Here is a 17,376-nt window from a genome sequence, read left to right on the forward strand (position 1 = left end):
CATTGGCCTTTCCATCGTCAGCATTGACAATCAGCTGATTGCATCCAGAGGTGACAAGGTGGCACTGCAGGGGTTACACTATTTTATACCTATCACTGAAACTCCATAATCAATCTTATACATACACAATGTAATGTGCACAACAATAAGTTTTCGGTATATATCCAAAACAATGAACTGTATGCAACCCTATAATGCCCTAGCATCCCTGGTTCAAAATAGATAGATTTGAACGGGCCACAAATTCCCCTAAAAGCTCATGTCTTTGTGATCACATTGTGTTAGCTAATAAGGTAATACTTACATCTGAAATGTCGTAAATGTAAACCATACCAAATGTTCTTCACAGATCCTTCCTTACTGGTCTCACTGCTTCACAAATGCACAAAACCACGGACAACAAAAATGTAGAAGAGCACAGCCAGGTGGCAGCAACAGTCGCTCATGTCATTTCACAACAACAACAACAATAAACCACCACAAAACTTGTTGGGGTTCATCCCGGTCATGCTGTGTGGTTGGCCACTGCACTAGATTGAATGAGGGAAGGGGTTGGGAGATGCCAAAACACAGATGGAGGCTAGACGTACAGCACTGAACTGAGGGTGAATGGTGAGGGTAGCACTGTATCAAGCCCAGCATTAGTCAAGTAAATGCTTCTGCCCAAAATCAAATTAGGTACCATGCCATTTCCATGACGTTTAGGTAAAACACATAAAAATCTCTTGAGTTTCCTCCAAGTTTTCCAGAATAAAAAAAAAACCCTAGTTTTCCCTGTTTTTCAACGAGCTGGAACCCTATAACAGTACAGTAGATTTGAAGATCACTGATGTATTAGACTCGTATAATCTTGTAAATATAGGCTGTAAGCACAGACATTAGAGTGGGTGACACATGCTCTGATAGAGTAGATTGTGCTACAATCAGCAGAAATGTTTTAGATCAGGTAAGTTATAGCACCTACATCTTCATCAATCTGATCACTTTTGTTAGGTAATAAGAGCACATAAATTCAGCTGTGCAGAAAATAACAAATGTTGTTCTGCAGAGGCGAACTCTGAGATGATCAAATATTAATGCCTTTAAATATAAACTAGCAGAGGAGAAATGGGATTCTATATATCAGATGAAAAGGTCTGATGACAAATAGAATAAATTCTTCCACCTCTGTTGGCACCGACCTTGCTGCAGTGGATACACTGGTTCCCGTGAGATCACCGAAATTAAGCGCTGTCGGGCATTGTTGGCACTTGGATGGGTGACCATCCAGGCCGCCATGCGCTGTTGCCATTTTTCGGGGTGCACTCAGCCTCGTGATGCCAATTGAGGCTCTACTCGACCGAATAGTAGCGGCTTCGGTCAAGAATACCATCATGATGACCGGGAGAGCAGTGTGCTGACCCCATGCCCCTCCTATCCACATCCTCCTCTGAGGATGACACGGTGGTCGGGTGGTCCCGGTAGGCTACTTGTGGCCTAAAGACGGAGGGTCCCCCCCCCCCCCCCCCCCCCCCGCCCCACTCCCCACCCCTGTTATGGCATTATTATTATTATCATCCAAAAGGCAGTTGAGCATTTCCAAAATGAAAGTAATCCTAGACCGAAGCTCTCACCAAGTCTGATTAGACTCAGGCAGACTATTTATAATCTTCAGCCTGCTTTATAAAACTACTACTCTATAGATTTTTTAGGAAAAGTGCAGTCAGGCACATAAAAATTTTAAAGCTGAAATTACTAACTTTATAAAACAGATTTACAACACAGCAATAGAGCACTTTGATAATATAAGTAAAGCATCCTGGGATTTAGTTGACAGATATTGCAAAGGTACAAGATGATGTACTTGGAACCACTCAGAGTAAGAAATGATTGCAATATTTCAAATAACTCTGACCATTTAACATTTATTATAGATACAGAGACGCCAAGTTTGTAAAGAAGACAATAGAATTGGGGTGGAGGGTTGCTATATATATCGTGCACAGGCATCCCTGCGCGCGCGCACACACACACACACACACACACACACACACACACACACACACACACACACAACAAATACCTCAGTTTGAAGCCTAATTGTAACACTTGAAAAAATGCTACTCAACTGTTTTGCACTCAACAATGACTTCACAGCATAAACATCAGTACAGCAAATCACAACATGAGTACAAGTTTATGCACACAGTAGTTAAAGTAGTGAGGCACCACTGCAGATGAGAAGAATTTTTGTATATTACATAGTCTATGCAAAATAGATGATGAAAGGGTATTGCATTACTTCTGAAACAATACTGATTTACAAAATGATGCAATGAAAAACATTGTGTTGTCAAATTACTACAATAAATCAAACAGCAAATTCCATAATTTTAGCAGGGGTTCCTGCAGGACTATAACTTTTGCCTAGAAATCATTATAACTATGGACAAATTGTAGATGCACAGGTTGAGACCCCATGCCACCTCACTCAGTGTATTGATTTTGAATTTATGGAGGTGGAGAAGCAGGAAGTTGGCAAGGTAACACACAAACTAAAGAAAAAAATTCAGCTGGATGGGATGGTTTATGCTATGCAATTACTAAGATGTTCATAAAAGAAATTTCAAAACCTCTTACCTACTTGATTAACTGCAGCATCGGAGAAAACATGCATTCATCCATTCTAAAAATGAGTGTTGGGAAACCAGAGCTTAAAATGAGAAGTAAGGAAGATGTGTCTAACTATGGACCAAGATCATTAATCCCAACTTTAATAAGATATTAGAATGTACTATCCTGTCTCAGCTTAGTGCCTATACCACACAACACTGTATTTATAAATTCCTAACATGACGTTAGAAAAGGGCTAAGCACAACTACAGCAGTTACACAATTCTTATATGAAGTGTACTGCCTGTTTGACCAGAGGATGTAAACTGCAAGTACGTTTTCAAACCTGACAAAGGCAGCTAAGACAATAAACCATAGCTTACTAAGGGTGAAGTCTTGTCATATACATGTCAACCTATCATTTTATAGCAACACACTTGTTGAATCATAAGCAATGTACTAAATGGCTGCACAAATTAGATGAAAAAATTATGAGCTTTCAATGTATTAATGAAACAGTAGTACAAGGCGGACCTCAGAACTCAATCCTTGGTCCCTTTCACTTCCTCATATATATTACTGACATTGTACAAACTATTAATTCGAACATTGTAAGCTATGCAGATGATATCTCAATGTTATTCTATGGTAGAGAATATAAGAAACTAGAATCTTTCACTACTAGTGGAGTAAAAGAATTAGCAAAATACTTCAACAACCAGGGCTTCATGGTAAATGTCACTAAACCTCAATTACTGGCATTTAAAACAGGCAGTTCTCGTCACCTCAATGTATATAATGCACGCAACATCTTGGGAACAGGAAAAGGCGGCTAAAAATTTCTAGGTGTGCATGTTGATGAAAATCTACAGTGGACTAACCACATTAATTTTGTATTTTGAAAAGTCAGTAGTGGCTTATACCTCCTTAGCCAGATCTCAAAGATAGTTCCTAGAAAGCACAGCAAAATTAGTTAACAATATATTCTAAGACTTACCAAGCGGGAAAGCGCCGGTAGACAGGCACAATAAAATAACACACAAACACACACACAAAATTTCGAGCTTTCGCAACCGGTGGTTGCTTCGTCAGGAAAGAGGGAAGGAGAAGGAAAGATGAAAGGATGTGGTTTTTAAATGAGAGGGTAAGGAGTCATTCCAATCCCGGGAGCGGAAAGACTTACCTTAGGGGGAAAAAAGGATAGGTATATACTCGTGCGCGGGCGCGCGCGCACACACACACACACACACACACACACACACACACACACACACCATCCATACATATACAGACACAAGCAGACATATTTAAAGGCAAAGAGTTTGGGCAGAGATGTCAGTCGAGGCGGAAGTGCAGAGGCAAAGATGATGATGGAAGACAGGTGAGGTATGAGTGGCGGCAACTTGAAATTAGCGGAGATTGAGGCCTGGTGGATAACGAGAAGAGAGGATATATTGAAGGGCAAGTTCCCATCTCCGGAGTTTGGATAGGTTGGTGTTGGTGGGAAGTATCCAGATAACCCGGATGGTGTAACACTGTGCCAAGATGTACTGGCCGTGCACCAAGGCATGTTTAGCCACAGGGTGATCCTCATTACCAACAAACACTGTCTGCCTGTGTCCACTCATGCGAATGGACAGTTTGTTGATGGTCATTCCCACATAGAAAGCATCACAGTGTAGGCAGGTCAGTTGGTAAATCACGTGGGTGCTTTCACACGTGGCTCTGCCTTTGATCGTGTACATCTTCCGGGTTACAGGACTGGAGTATATGGTGGTGGGAGAGTGCATAGGACAGGTTTTACACCGGGGGCGGGTGCAAGGGTAGGAGCCAGAGGGTAGGGAAGGTGGTTTGGGGATTTCATAGGGATGAACCAAGAGGTTACGAAGGTTAGGTGGACTGCGGAAAGACACTCTTGGTGGAGTGGGGAGGATTTCATGAAGGATGGATCTCATTTCGGGGCAGGATTTTAGGAAGTCGTATCCCTGCTGGAGAGCCACATTCAGAGTCTGATCCAGTCCCGGGAAGTATCCTGTCACAAGTGGGGCACTTTTGGGGTTCTTCTGTGAGAGGTTCTGGGTTTGAGGGGATGAGGAAGTGGCTCTGGCTATTTGCTTCTGTAGCAGGTCAGGAGGGTAGTTGCGGGATGTGAAAGCTGTTTTCAGGTTGTTGGTGTAATGGTTCAGGGATTCCGGACTGGAGCAGATTCGTTTGCCACGAAGGCTTAGGCGGTAGGGAAGGGACCGTTTGATATGGAATGGGTGGCAGCTGTCATAATGGAGGTACTGTTGCTTGTTGGTGGGTTTGTGTGAGTGAAGCTGGCCATTGGACAGATGGAGGTCAACGTCAAGGAAAGTGGCATGGGATTTGGAGTAGGACCAGGTGAATCTAATGGAACCAAAGGAGTTGAGGTTGGAGAGGAAATTCTGGAGTTGTTCTTCACTGTGAGTCCACATCATGAAGATGTCATCAATAAATCTGTACCAAACTTTGGGTTGGCAGGCTTGGGTAACCAAGAAGGCTTCCTCTAAGCGACCCATAAAGAGGTTGACATACGAGGGGGCCATCCTGGTACCCATGGCTGTTCCCTTTAATTGTTGGTATGTCTGGCCTTCAAAAGTGAAGAAGTTGTGGGTCAGGATGAAGCTGGCTAAGGTGACAAGGAAAGAGGTTTTAGGTAGGGTGGCAGGTGATCGGCGTGAAAGGAAGTGCTCCATTGCAGCGAGGCCCTGGACGTGCGGGACATTCGTGTATAGGGAAGTGGCATCAATGGTTACAAGGATGGTTTCCAGGGGTAACAGACTGGGTACGGATTCCAGGCGTTCGAGAAAGTGGTTTGTGTCTTTGATGAACAATGGGAGACTGCATGTAATGGGTTGAAGGTGTTGATCTACGTAGGCAGAGATACGTTCCGTGGGGGCTTGGTAACCAGCTACAATGGGGCGGCCAGGATGTTTGGGTTTGTGAATTTTAGGAAGTAGGTAGAAGGTAGGAGTGCGAGGTGTCGGTGGGGTCAGGAGTTTGATGGAGTCAGGTGAAAGGTTTTGTAGGGGGCCTAAGGTTCTGAGGATTCCTTGAAGCTCCGCCTGGACATCAGGAATGGCATTACCTTGGCAAACTTTGTATGTAGAGTTGTCTGAAAGCTGACACAGTCCCTCAGCCACATACTCCCGACGATCAAGTACCACGGTCGTGGAACCCTTGTCAGCCGGAAGAATGATGATGGATCGGTCAGCTTTCAGATCACGGATAGCCTGGGCTTCGGCTGTGGTGATGTTGGGAGTAGGATTAAGGTTTTTCAAGAAAGATTGAGAGGCAAGGCTGGAAGTGAGAAATTCCTGGAAGGTTTGGAGAGGGTGATTTTGAGGAAGAGGAGGTCGGTTCTGCTGTGATGGAGGACAGAACTGTTCCAGGCAGGGTTCAATTTGGATAGTGTCTTGGGGAGTTGGATCATTAGGAGTGGGATCAGGATTATTTTTCTTCGTGGCAAAGTGATATTTCCAGCAGAGACTACGAGTGTAGGACAGTAAATCTTTGACAAGGGCAGTTTGCTTGAATCTGGGAGTGGGGCTGAAGGTGAGGCCTTTCGATAGGACAGAGGTTTCGGATTGGGAGAGAGGTTTGGAGGAAAGGTTAACTACTGAATTGGGGTGTTGTGGTTCCAGATGGTGTTGACTAGAATTTTGAGGTGTTGGTGGGAGTGGAGCTGGAAGTGGGAGATTGAGTAGATGGGAGAGACTGGGTCTGTGTGCAATGAGAGGAGGTTGAGGTTTGTTGGAAAGGTTGTGGAGGGTGAGAGAGTTGCCTTTCCGGAGGTGGGAAACCAGGAGATAGCATAGTTTTTTGAGGTGGAGGGTGGCATGCTGTTCTAATTTGCGGTTGGCCTGTAGGAGGATGCTGTGAACAGCCGGTGTGGATGTGGGAGAGGAAAGATTGAGGACTTTGATTTGGAATAGGAGTTGACGGGTGTGTTCATTGGCTGAGTTGATGTATATGTGAAGGATTAGGCGGGTGAGGATTATGGATTGTACAGTTTGGAACTGGTATAAGGAATGATGGAAAGAAGGAATGCAGCCAGAAATGAGAACTTTAAGTGTGAGGCCTTTGAGGGTAATGCCAAATGTCAGACATGCCTGAGTAAATAAAATATGGGAGTGTAATCTGGCTAGGATGAAGGCATGTTTGCCGAGGGAATGTAAATAAAATTTAATGGGGTCGTTGTAGGGATGTTGTGAGGTTGACATGGTATTAGAAGGTGGAAAGGGTAACATAAGGTTTATATATATATATATATATATATATATATATATATAATAGAAAGAAACTTCCACATGGGAAAAATATATTAAAAACAAAGATTCCAAGACTTACCAAGCGGGAAAGCGAAAGCGCCGGCAGACAGGCACATGAACAAAACACACAAACACACACACAGAATTACTAGCTTTCGCAACCGATGGTTGCTTCTTCAGGAAAGAGAGGGAAAGACGAAAGGATGTGGGTTTTAAGGGAGAGGGTAAAGAGTCATTCCAATCCCGGGAGCGGAAAGACTTCCCTTAGGGGAAAAAAAGGACAGGTGTACACGCGCGCGCGCGCGCGCGCCCACACACACACACACACACACACACACACACACACACACACACACACACACACACACACTTCCATCCGCACATACACAGACACAAGCAGACATATTTAAAGGCAAAGAGTAAGGGCAGAGATGTCAGTCGAGGCGGAAGTACAGAGGCAAAGAAGTTGTTGAAAGACAGGTGAGGTATGAGCGGCGGCAACTTGAAATTAGCGGAGGTTGAGGCCTGGCGGAAATCGAGAAGAGAGGATATACTGAAGGGCGAGTTCCCATCTCCGGAGTTTGGATAGGTTGGTGTTGGTGGGAAGTATCCAGATAACTCGGACGGTGTAACACTGTGCCAAGATGTGCTGGCCGTGCATCAAGGCATGTTTAGCCACAGGGTGATCCTCATTACCAACAAACACTGTCTGCCTGTGTCCATTCATGCGAATGGACAGTTTGTTGCTGGTCATTCCTACATAGAAAGCGTCACAGTGCAGGCAGGTCAGTTGGTAAATCACGTGGGTGCTTTCACACGTGGCTCTCCCTTTGATCGTGTACACCTTCCGGGTTACAGGACTGGAGTAGGTGGTGGTGGGAGGTTGCATAGGACAGGTTTTACACCGGGGGCGGTTGCAAGGGTAGGAGCCAGAGGGTACGGAAGGTGGTTTGGGGATTTCATAGGGATGAACCAAGAGGTTACGAAGGTTAGGTGGACGGCGGAAAGACACTGTTGGTGCAGTGGGGAGGATTTCATGAAGGATGGATCTCATTTCGGGGCAGGATTTTAGGAAGTCGTATCCCTGCTGGAGAGCCACATTCAAGGTCTGATCCAGTCCCGGGAAGTATTCTGTCACAAGTGGGGCAATTTTGGGGTTCTTCTGTGAGAGGTTCTGGGTTTGAGGGGATGAGGAAGTGGCTCTGGTTATCTGCTTCTGTACCAGGTTGGGAGGGTAGTTACGGGATGGAACAGCTTTCGCATCCCGCAACTACCCTCCCAACCTGGTACGGAAGCAGATAACCAGAGCCACTTCCTCAATGCTTTCAACATAACCGCTGCTATAAAATCCATTGTTCCAAGTTTACAAACATTTCGTGTAAACTCGTGAATACTATTTCACAGCTTCAGTTCCTTTCACCCATTACACAACCATCTCAGTTTTTTCCAACAACTTTCGTTTTATTTCCATTCCCGTTTTTTTCATTTTTTAGCAGCTTCCCACAGGTTTACACGTTATTATTTCTTCATCAAACAATTGTTAGCCTCATTCTCATAACCTGCCAGTACATAACCACACATATTCTTTGAAATATGTCTGCTTGTGTCTGTGTATGTGCGGATGGATATATGTGTGTGTGTGTGTGTGTGTGTGTGTGTGTGTGTGTGTGTGTGTGTGTGTGTGTGTGTGTGTGTGCGCGAGTGTACACCTGTCCTTTTTTTCCCCTAAGGGAAGTCTTTCCGCTCCCGGGATTGGAATGACTCCTTACCCTCTCCCTTAAAACCCACATCCTTTCGTCTTTCCCTCTCTTTCCTGAAGAAGCAACCATCGGTTGCGAAAGCTAGTAATTCTGTGTGTGTGTTTGTGTGTTTTGTTCATGTGCCTGTCTGCCGGCGCTTTCCCGCTTGGTAAGTCTTGGAATCTTTGTTTTCAAATATATTTTTCCCATGTGGAAGTTTCTTTCTATTATATATATATATATATATATATATATATATATATATATATGGAGGGATAAAGGTGTGAAAAAAGTCGAAAAAGTGTTGGTTTGAGATGAGCTATGTTGATCCTGTACTGGACTTAGGTTGATGGGTTTGAGATGAGCTATGTTGATCCTGTGCTGAACTTATGTTGGTGAACAACAATGGGTGCAAAGGTTAGGTAGTTGTGTTGTCTCCAAAACACGTTACCCAAGCCTGCCAACCCAAAGTTTGGTACAGATTTATTGGTGACATCTTCATGATCTGGACTCACAGTGAAGAACAACTCCAGAATTTCCTCTCCAACCTCAACTCCTTTGGTTCCATCAGATTCACCTGGTCCTACTCCAAATCCCATGCCACTTTCCTTGACGTTGACCTCCATCTGTCCAATGGCCAGCTTCACTCATCCGTCCACATCAAACCCACCAACAAGCAACAGTACCTCCATTATGACAGCTGCCACCCATTCCATATCAAACGGTCCCTTCCCTACAGTCTAGGCCTTCGTGGCAAATGAATCTGCTCCAGTCCTGAATCCCTGAACCATTGAACCAACAACCTGAAAACAGCTTTCGCATCCCGCAACTACCCTCCCGACCTGGTACAGAAGCAAAGAACCAGAGCCACTTCCTCATCCCCTCAAACCCAGAACCTCTCACAGAAGAACCCCAAAAGTGACTCACTTGTGACAGGATACTTCCCGGGACTGCCTTTAAATATGTCTGCTTGTGTCTGTATCTGTGTGTGTGTGTGTGTGTGTGTGTGTGTGTGTGTGTGTGTGCACGAGTATATACCTATCCTTTTTTCCCCCTAAGGTAAGTCTTTCCGCTCCCGGGATTGGAATGACTCCTTACCCTCTCATTTAAAACCCACATCCTTTCATCTTTCCTTCTCCTTCCCTCTTTCCTGACGAAGCAACCGCCGGTTGCGAAAGCTCGAAATTTTGTGTGTGTGTTTGTGTGTTATTTTATTGTGCCTGTCTACCGGCGCTTTCCCGCTTGGTAAGTCTTGGAACCTTTGTTTTTAATATATTTTTCCCATGTGGAAGTTTCTTTCTATTTTATTAACAATATATTCTCCATACATATTTAAATTACTTAAATTTTTGTGAGCCAATGAGCTGAAGTTGTCAAGTGCAACTATGTACATGAGCACAACACCAGAACCAAATATAACTAATATAGGAAAAGAACAAAATTAAAAATTACAGACAGGAGCCCATATAAAAATGGTTTCAGATGGTTTAAGGAACTGCCAAACTATTTATCCTGTTGAGAATGGTCTTTCAGATCATAGTGCACAGCTTGTTACCGTACATGACATAGCTCCATGCAGTATAATAAATCAGACTTTCAAAGCAGTGCGTTCAATTAACAATATAAATATTGCAAACTTTAGGGAAAGCCTACAGCAGCTAGACTGGGATGAAGTGTATATGGAACCCGATGCTAACCTGAAATATAACTTATTTCACAGTACATTTTTAAGGGTATTTGAAAATTGTTTTCCCAAGAAAATAGTTAAACATAATTCCAAGAAAACATATAAAAAACCTTGGCTAACTAAAGGAATAAGAATATCTTGCAACCGTAAAAGAGAACTGTATCTAACAGCAAGAGGGAGTACTGACCCCGAAATTGTTCAATATTATAAAAACTATTGTGCGGTACTAAGAAAAGTTATTAAAAAGTCCAGAAGCATGTGTATCATGTCTGAGGTCAGTAACTCTGATAATAAAATTAAAGCAATTTGGAATATTATTGAAAGGGAAACAGGGCAACCAAGAGCACAGGAAGACTTTAGTGCAATAAAACTGAATGACAAGTGCACTAACAAACAATCAGAAATTGAAAATATTTTGAATAATCATTTTTTAAATGTTGTGGAGAAAATAGGATCTAGATCTTCACTAGAAGAGGCAAGGCTATTAATAGAAGAGGCCATACCTGCGCAGTTTGAAACAACTGTAATTCCACCAACCTCTCCCTCTGAAATCAGTAAAATAATAAACTCACTGAAAAGTAAAAGCTCTTACGGAATTGATGGCATTTCCAGCAAAGTACTTAAAGCTTGTTCCCCACAGATAAGTAGGATTCTCAGCCACGTATGTAATAGCTCTTTGGAGCAGGGTGTTTTCCCTGATAGACTGAAATGTGCCATTGTAAAACCATTGCATAAAAAGGGGGATAAGTCGGATGTCAACAACTACCGCCCAATCTCCCTTCTGACAGCTCTATCAAAAATTTTTTAGAAAGTAATGTATTCAAGAGTAGCCTCCCACATATTTGTAAAAATAAAGTACTAACAAAATGTCAGTTTGGTTTTCAGAAAGGCTTTTCAACAGAAAATGCTATATATGCTTTCACTGGTCAAATATTAAATGCTCTGAATAACAGGACATCACCCATTGGTATTTTTTGTGATCTCTCAAAGGCCTTTGATTGTGTAAATCATGGAATTCTTTTAGATAAGCTAAATCATTATGGTTTGAGTGGGGCAGTGCACAAATGGTTTAATTCATACTTAACTGGAAGAATGCAGAAAGTTGAAATAAGTGGTTCGTGTAATGTTAAAACAACAGCTGATTCCTCAAACTGGGGTGCTATCAAGCACGGGGTCCCACAGGGTTCGGTCTTAGGTCCTTTACTGTTCTTGATATACATTAATGACTTACCATTCCACATTGATGAAGATGCAAAGTTAGTTCTTTTTGCTGATGATACAAGTATAGTAATAACATCCAAAAACCAAGAACTAAGTGATGTAATTGTAAATGATGTTTTTCACAAAATTATTAAGTGGTTCTCAGCAAACAGACTCTCTTTAAATTTTGATAAAACACAGTATATACAGTTCCGTACAGTAAATGGCACAACTCCAGTAATAAATATAGAATTTGAACAGAAGTCTGTAGCTAAGGTAGAATTTTCAAAATTTTTAGGTGTGTCCATTGACGAGAGGTTAAACTGGAAGCAACACATTGATGGTCTGCTGAAACGTCTGAGTTCAGCTACGTATGCTATTAGGGTTATTGCAAATTTTGGTGATAAGAATCTAAGTAAATTAGCTTACTATGCCTACTTTCATTCACTGCTTTCGTATGGCATCATATTCTGGGGTAATTCATCGTTGAGTAGAAAAGTATTCATTGCACAAAAACGTGTAATCAGAATAATTGCTGGAGCCCACCCACGGTCATCCTGCAGACATCTATTTAAGGATCTAGGGATCCTCACAGTATATATATTCCCTTATGAAATTTGTTGATAATAATCCAACCCAATTCAAAAGTAATAGCAGTGTGCATACCTATAACACCAGGAGAAAGGATGATCTTCACTATGCAGGGTTAAATCTGACTTTGGCACAGAAAGGGGTAAATTATGCTGCCACAAAAGTCTTTGGGCACCTACCAAACAGCATCAAAAGCCTGACAGATAGCCAACTAACATTTAAAAATAAATTAAAAGAATTTCTAGATGACAACTCCTTCTACTCATTGGCTGAATTTTTAGATATAAACTAAGGAAAAAAAAAGACTTAATCATTAGTGTCATGCAATATTTTGTGTAATGTAATTTCTTGTACAGACATCTTTTATTAACCTGACACGTTCCACATCATTACAAAGTGTCGTATTCATGATCTATGGAACAAGCATTAATCTAATCTAATCTAATCTTTAAGAACATATAAGGTGATTGATTTTAATAATAAATTAAAATCGTTTTTAACAGAAAAATGTTTATATTCATACAATGAATTCTAAGACACTGCTTGCAACATTAACCAATAGCACATCAGACAGAAAATAATAAATGCATAAAATAGCTTTAAGATGCATCTACAAGGTGTTTCAGAAAGGACTTGACAACTGTCAAAATTCATGTAACTTTATTGAAGGAAGATATAGAGCTGAGTTTAGTGTTGCTTTGTAGGGAAACACATCAAAATTTTTTACCTTAAGCTAAAGATGATGTATGTGGTTTCTGTTGGTTATCCTGCACTGATCCCACTGGAAGTCAATTTCTTCCCAAACCTGCTGTAGCATTGCAGGTGTAGCTTGCTCAGTGGCAACATAAATTCTTGCTCTAAGTTCGGGTGGAGAAGCTAGCACAGGAAGTACAAACATGATATCCTTGATCAAACCCCATTTAAAAAATAAATAAATAAAATCGAGTGGTGTCATGTCTAGGGAATGTGGGGCCATCAGTTGGTGCATCACAGCCAATCCATTGACCTGGAAAGCCATCACTGAGAAAATTCTGGGCGTCAGCCAGTTAGTGGGGTGCACCATCCTGCATGAAGTAAACATTTTGTTCTTGGTCACCTTCATCGATTTGTGGCATCAAAAATTGTTGTAGCATATCCAAGTACACTATTCTCTCGTGGAAGAAAAAAGAGCTGTACACTTTGTTCTTGCTCAATGCACAAAAAACTTTCAGTTTAGGGCTATCACGAACATGTTGCAATGTTTGATATGGATTTTCCCTGGCCCAAACCCTACAGTTATGTGTGTTAACCTTGTCGACTTGTCAGAAAAGATGATTTTGTCCAATAAATGTTCATCCTCTTGTAATCGATTTAACATATCTGCACACATGAAAGTTCTTGCGAGCAATTTTATCAGTGTCTTTTATTGCTTGTACGATCATCAATCTGTACAGTTTCAAATGCAAACGGTTTCTCAACATATGCCAATCAGTTTGTGAGATGCACTCTGGGTTGATTTCGTAGGGCTGTTGACAAAACATTGTCTCACTTGCTCCACAATGTCGTCTGATGTGCTCGGATGACCTGATGATTTCCCAAGTCTTACCAAGCATCCTGTTTCTACAGAACATTTATGTCACTCAATCTGTAGGCCTACCAGCAGGATTCTTTGCGTATTTGGAACAGAAATTATGCTGAACTGTTGTTGCTGACTTCGATTCTTCAAACCGAAACACACAGCTAGCACACTTGGGTACAGTGAAGGTAGCCTTAACGCAACTGCTGTTAGTGCTCGTTATGGTGCGATTGGGCACTAGCGAACTGCACGAGACAAAACTTATATTTCCCTACAAACTGTCGCTACAATCATCTCTGTAGGTACTATGAACTAATTTATACAAATTTTCAAAGTTGTAAAGTCCTTTTTGAAACACACTGTACTGTCGTATGTAACATATCTTTTAGATATAATTTTTGTCACGTTACTATGCCTGACATTTGAAAAAGCCATCATTGTGCTGGCTCCATGCAAAGAAAATGTAAATAGGTAAATAAATAAATGTAAAAATCAGCTACTGCAACACCAGTAACTTATGTAAGGGACTTAAGCCACAATATGAAACTGTCAGATACAGGTCTTGATGCCTCTGGCATTTATACGATTATCAGCAGCCAATGCTACAAATATTATACCGACCAAACAGATGCAAATTTCAGAACTTGATTTAATGAACATACAGACTGCAACGGACTATAAAAATGTAATAAATCAGCAGTAGCAACAGACTAATGACACACACCACCCTTTGAAAACCAAACACAATCTTGAAATTTTGCACAAAATCTGAAAAACTAAAAGAATGTAGGTCATGGAAGAAATGGGAATTTTCATTCATAAATCCAAAAAACGGTGGTAATATCCTTAATGAGATAACAGAATTCTTCAATAGCCTCAAACCAATTCTAATACTATATATTTTAAGATGTGGCAGTGTGAAACAAAATACTATCAGACTGTCAGTGTTGTGAGTAATGCAGGAAAAAGCCAGTAGTCGTGTAGATGCAAGCTTTGGGGTTTTAAAATTATAATAAGTAAACAAGTGACACATAAAAAGTATATCACATGATCATCATGTCGTAACAGCTGATGCAAAACTGTGAATACTGCACAGGCTGTGGTACCAATTACAATACTGCCAGCACAAAAGACAGTACTGGTTAATGATTTCCAGGCACCCACTGCCAGCTCTTCTCCCCAAATACTTCATCATCAGAAGAGAGAACAAAACAGTTCTAGGTTAATTTAGACTAAGACATTTTACCTTGAAGTAACATCTGTACCTACAAACAAATAATAACAAGCAAAAAATGCTCGAAATGTGTTGCAACATATTAAATTAAAACAAAAATAAATAAATGAGACTGCTAGTAGAAAACTACAAATAAAGACAGTCATGGTTCCTGAACTTAGCCAGTATGGACACAATTAATTACTTCACCTGTTTTTCCAAGTAATTTTTATAGTTGGAGAGAAGAGATATCAACGATTCCTTACCATTACAGTTTCTAGTCTTGTTTCTTATATGTGAAACTTATCATCCTCCGGGGATTGGAATAACTCCTTACCCTCTCCCTTAAAACCCACATCCTTTCATCTTTCCTTCTCCTTCCCTCTTTCCTGACGAAGCAACTGCCGGTTGCGAAAGCTCGAAATTTTGTGTGTGTTTGTGTGTTTTTTATTGTGTCTATCTACCGGCGCTTTCCCTTTTGGTAAGTCTTGGAATCCTTGTTTTTAATATATTTTTCCCATGTGGAATGTTTCTTTCTATTTTATTTTCATCATCTAAAGTTGTAGCTTAAACAGCACTTTGTCAACTTACCCTGTTATCTCCTGATATATTGCTGAATCAACCACACTAGTAACCAACATTTCACACACTAACATCAGTACTGCACTGATTTGGCGTCCTTGATTGAACCAGAGATCAAAAATTGCTGGTATAGATGCCCAATAGGTTCCCAGAAAAGGTACAGCTCCTAATATTGTTGCTATTACTGAAATAAAAGTTTAGTAATCAGGTTACTGCACTATTTAATATTTACAAACATGACTCTAAAAAGTGACTTTACTAGGAACTGTAATGCAGAATACTTTTTTTGTGTTTATAAAAGATTGTTAAATTAACTAAAATGTACTCACCAGTTGGTATATACACAACTGTGACTTCAAATAAATTATGGATGAGCCAAGTCCATAACCCATGGAAAAGTGCCATTTTGAATGATGCCTTGAACACACTTGCGACAGCATCTTCAAGTGCAACAGCAAACCTACACATATACAGAAAAATTTAATAAAGTTAAAACAGATATGGTCGTCACACATCTCCTCTCTTATTAAAAGTAAACTGTCAAGCATGAAAATCATTTACACACTATTCATTTCTACTCAATTTCATACATAGCAGATCAAGTAGCTTTGATATGTGACAAACAAGCATTACCTTCAGGCTTGGTCAAAGTATGAGTGATAATGTAACACTGTGAAGTTAGATAGGTGCAGTCAATGATTTTGTAGTCCTTTCCATTTTAAATTGGCTTAATCACTATTTCTGCATTATTTTTCAGTGTTTTACAATTTTTAACCCACAGAATGAGTGTTTGCAACTGCAACCATGTATGGCCACGTGGGGTCTGTGATGTCTGGTAGTCCCAAGTAGACCTGTAGTGCTTTACACTCGATATATCTATTTAACTTATGTTTTTACAACAGTTCTGCTACTATGAGACTGGAAAGTAGTGTCATTTCCGCACGTGTCGATATCTGTTTTGACATTTACCAGGTCATTGTGTATTTCTAAGTTGTTTCAAGGATATTTCAAGGTTAGAGTGACTTGTTTACTCATATATAATGAAATACTGTTTTGTAATTTATGGTGAAATGTCCACTAAAATACCAGAAGAGGTACACATCTGGCATCGTTTACTTTTTGAGTTCCATGAGAGAAGTAATGCAAAAGAGTTGTTACCAAAACATTTGTGAAGTTCATCCAAGTGCAATAAATACTTGTAAATGCCGAAGGTTCTCAAAGTTCAAATCTGGTAATTTAGATCTTTCTGACTCATATCTATCAGGCAGGCCAACAACTTTAGACAATGACAATTTAAAGGCAGAAGTGGAATTAAATCCATGTCAAACAACTGAGGAACTGTCAACCATTTTTAGCCAACCATGGTCGACCATCCATGATGAACATTTGCTGCAGATTGTTAAAGACAAAAAAAGGTAACTGGTCCATCACATGCAACTTATTGCTTCAGCAAAACAATACAGAAATGTTTATTGACTGCTTGCTCACTGGAGATGATTCCATCTCCACATATTTTGCTCAAGAACCCACTTATTTTTATCGATCCGGCACTGACAATTTGCAAACTACATGGCAATAGGTTGTTAATAATGGGGATAATTACATCATTGATTAAAAATAAAAGTTTGTTGATAATTTATCTGATCTGTTTGAATTCAATGTAAAAAATGACACTATTTTCCGGCTCCCCTAACATTTCATTATTAAATTTTTTGCATTTAAACCAAGTTACCTTTGTTGCGTGACGTCATGTGGTGCTAGCCAGAGTCTCGTGTAATTCAGGTCAGTTAAATCATCCCCCAATGCTCTTCCCAAAATTTAAATTATTTCAATAGTGCTTTCTAACTTACCCAGTGATTTCCATATGTAAATTCCTCTTTGAGAGAGTTCACTTGGCATTATAGAGTATTTCAAGTCATTTATAC

At 40.6% G+C, this 17,376-nt stretch overlaps 1 protein-coding gene across 1 annotated transcript in view; it reads right to left on the reverse strand.

Moving 5' to 3' along the window:
• The window catches only part of LOC126268215 (transmembrane protein 245), a 266,256-nt gene that overhangs the window by 33,396 nt on the left and 215,484 nt on the right, over window positions 1-17,376 (reverse strand). The window contains exons 11-12 of the mRNA XM_049973842.1: window positions 15,781-15,911; window positions 15,461-15,635 (exon numbers count right to left, since the gene is read on the reverse strand). Coding sequence (XP_049829799.1) covers window positions 15,461-15,635; window positions 15,781-15,911 — 306 coding nt within the window. The remainder of the gene's footprint in view (window positions 1-15,460; window positions 15,636-15,780; window positions 15,912-17,376) is intronic.

This window comes from Schistocerca gregaria, chromosome 4, assembly GCF_023897955.1.
Source record: "Schistocerca gregaria isolate iqSchGreg1 chromosome 4, iqSchGreg1.2, whole genome shotgun sequence".
In the NCBI taxonomy this organism is placed as follows: domain Eukaryota; kingdom Metazoa; phylum Arthropoda; class Insecta; order Orthoptera; family Acrididae; genus Schistocerca; species Schistocerca gregaria.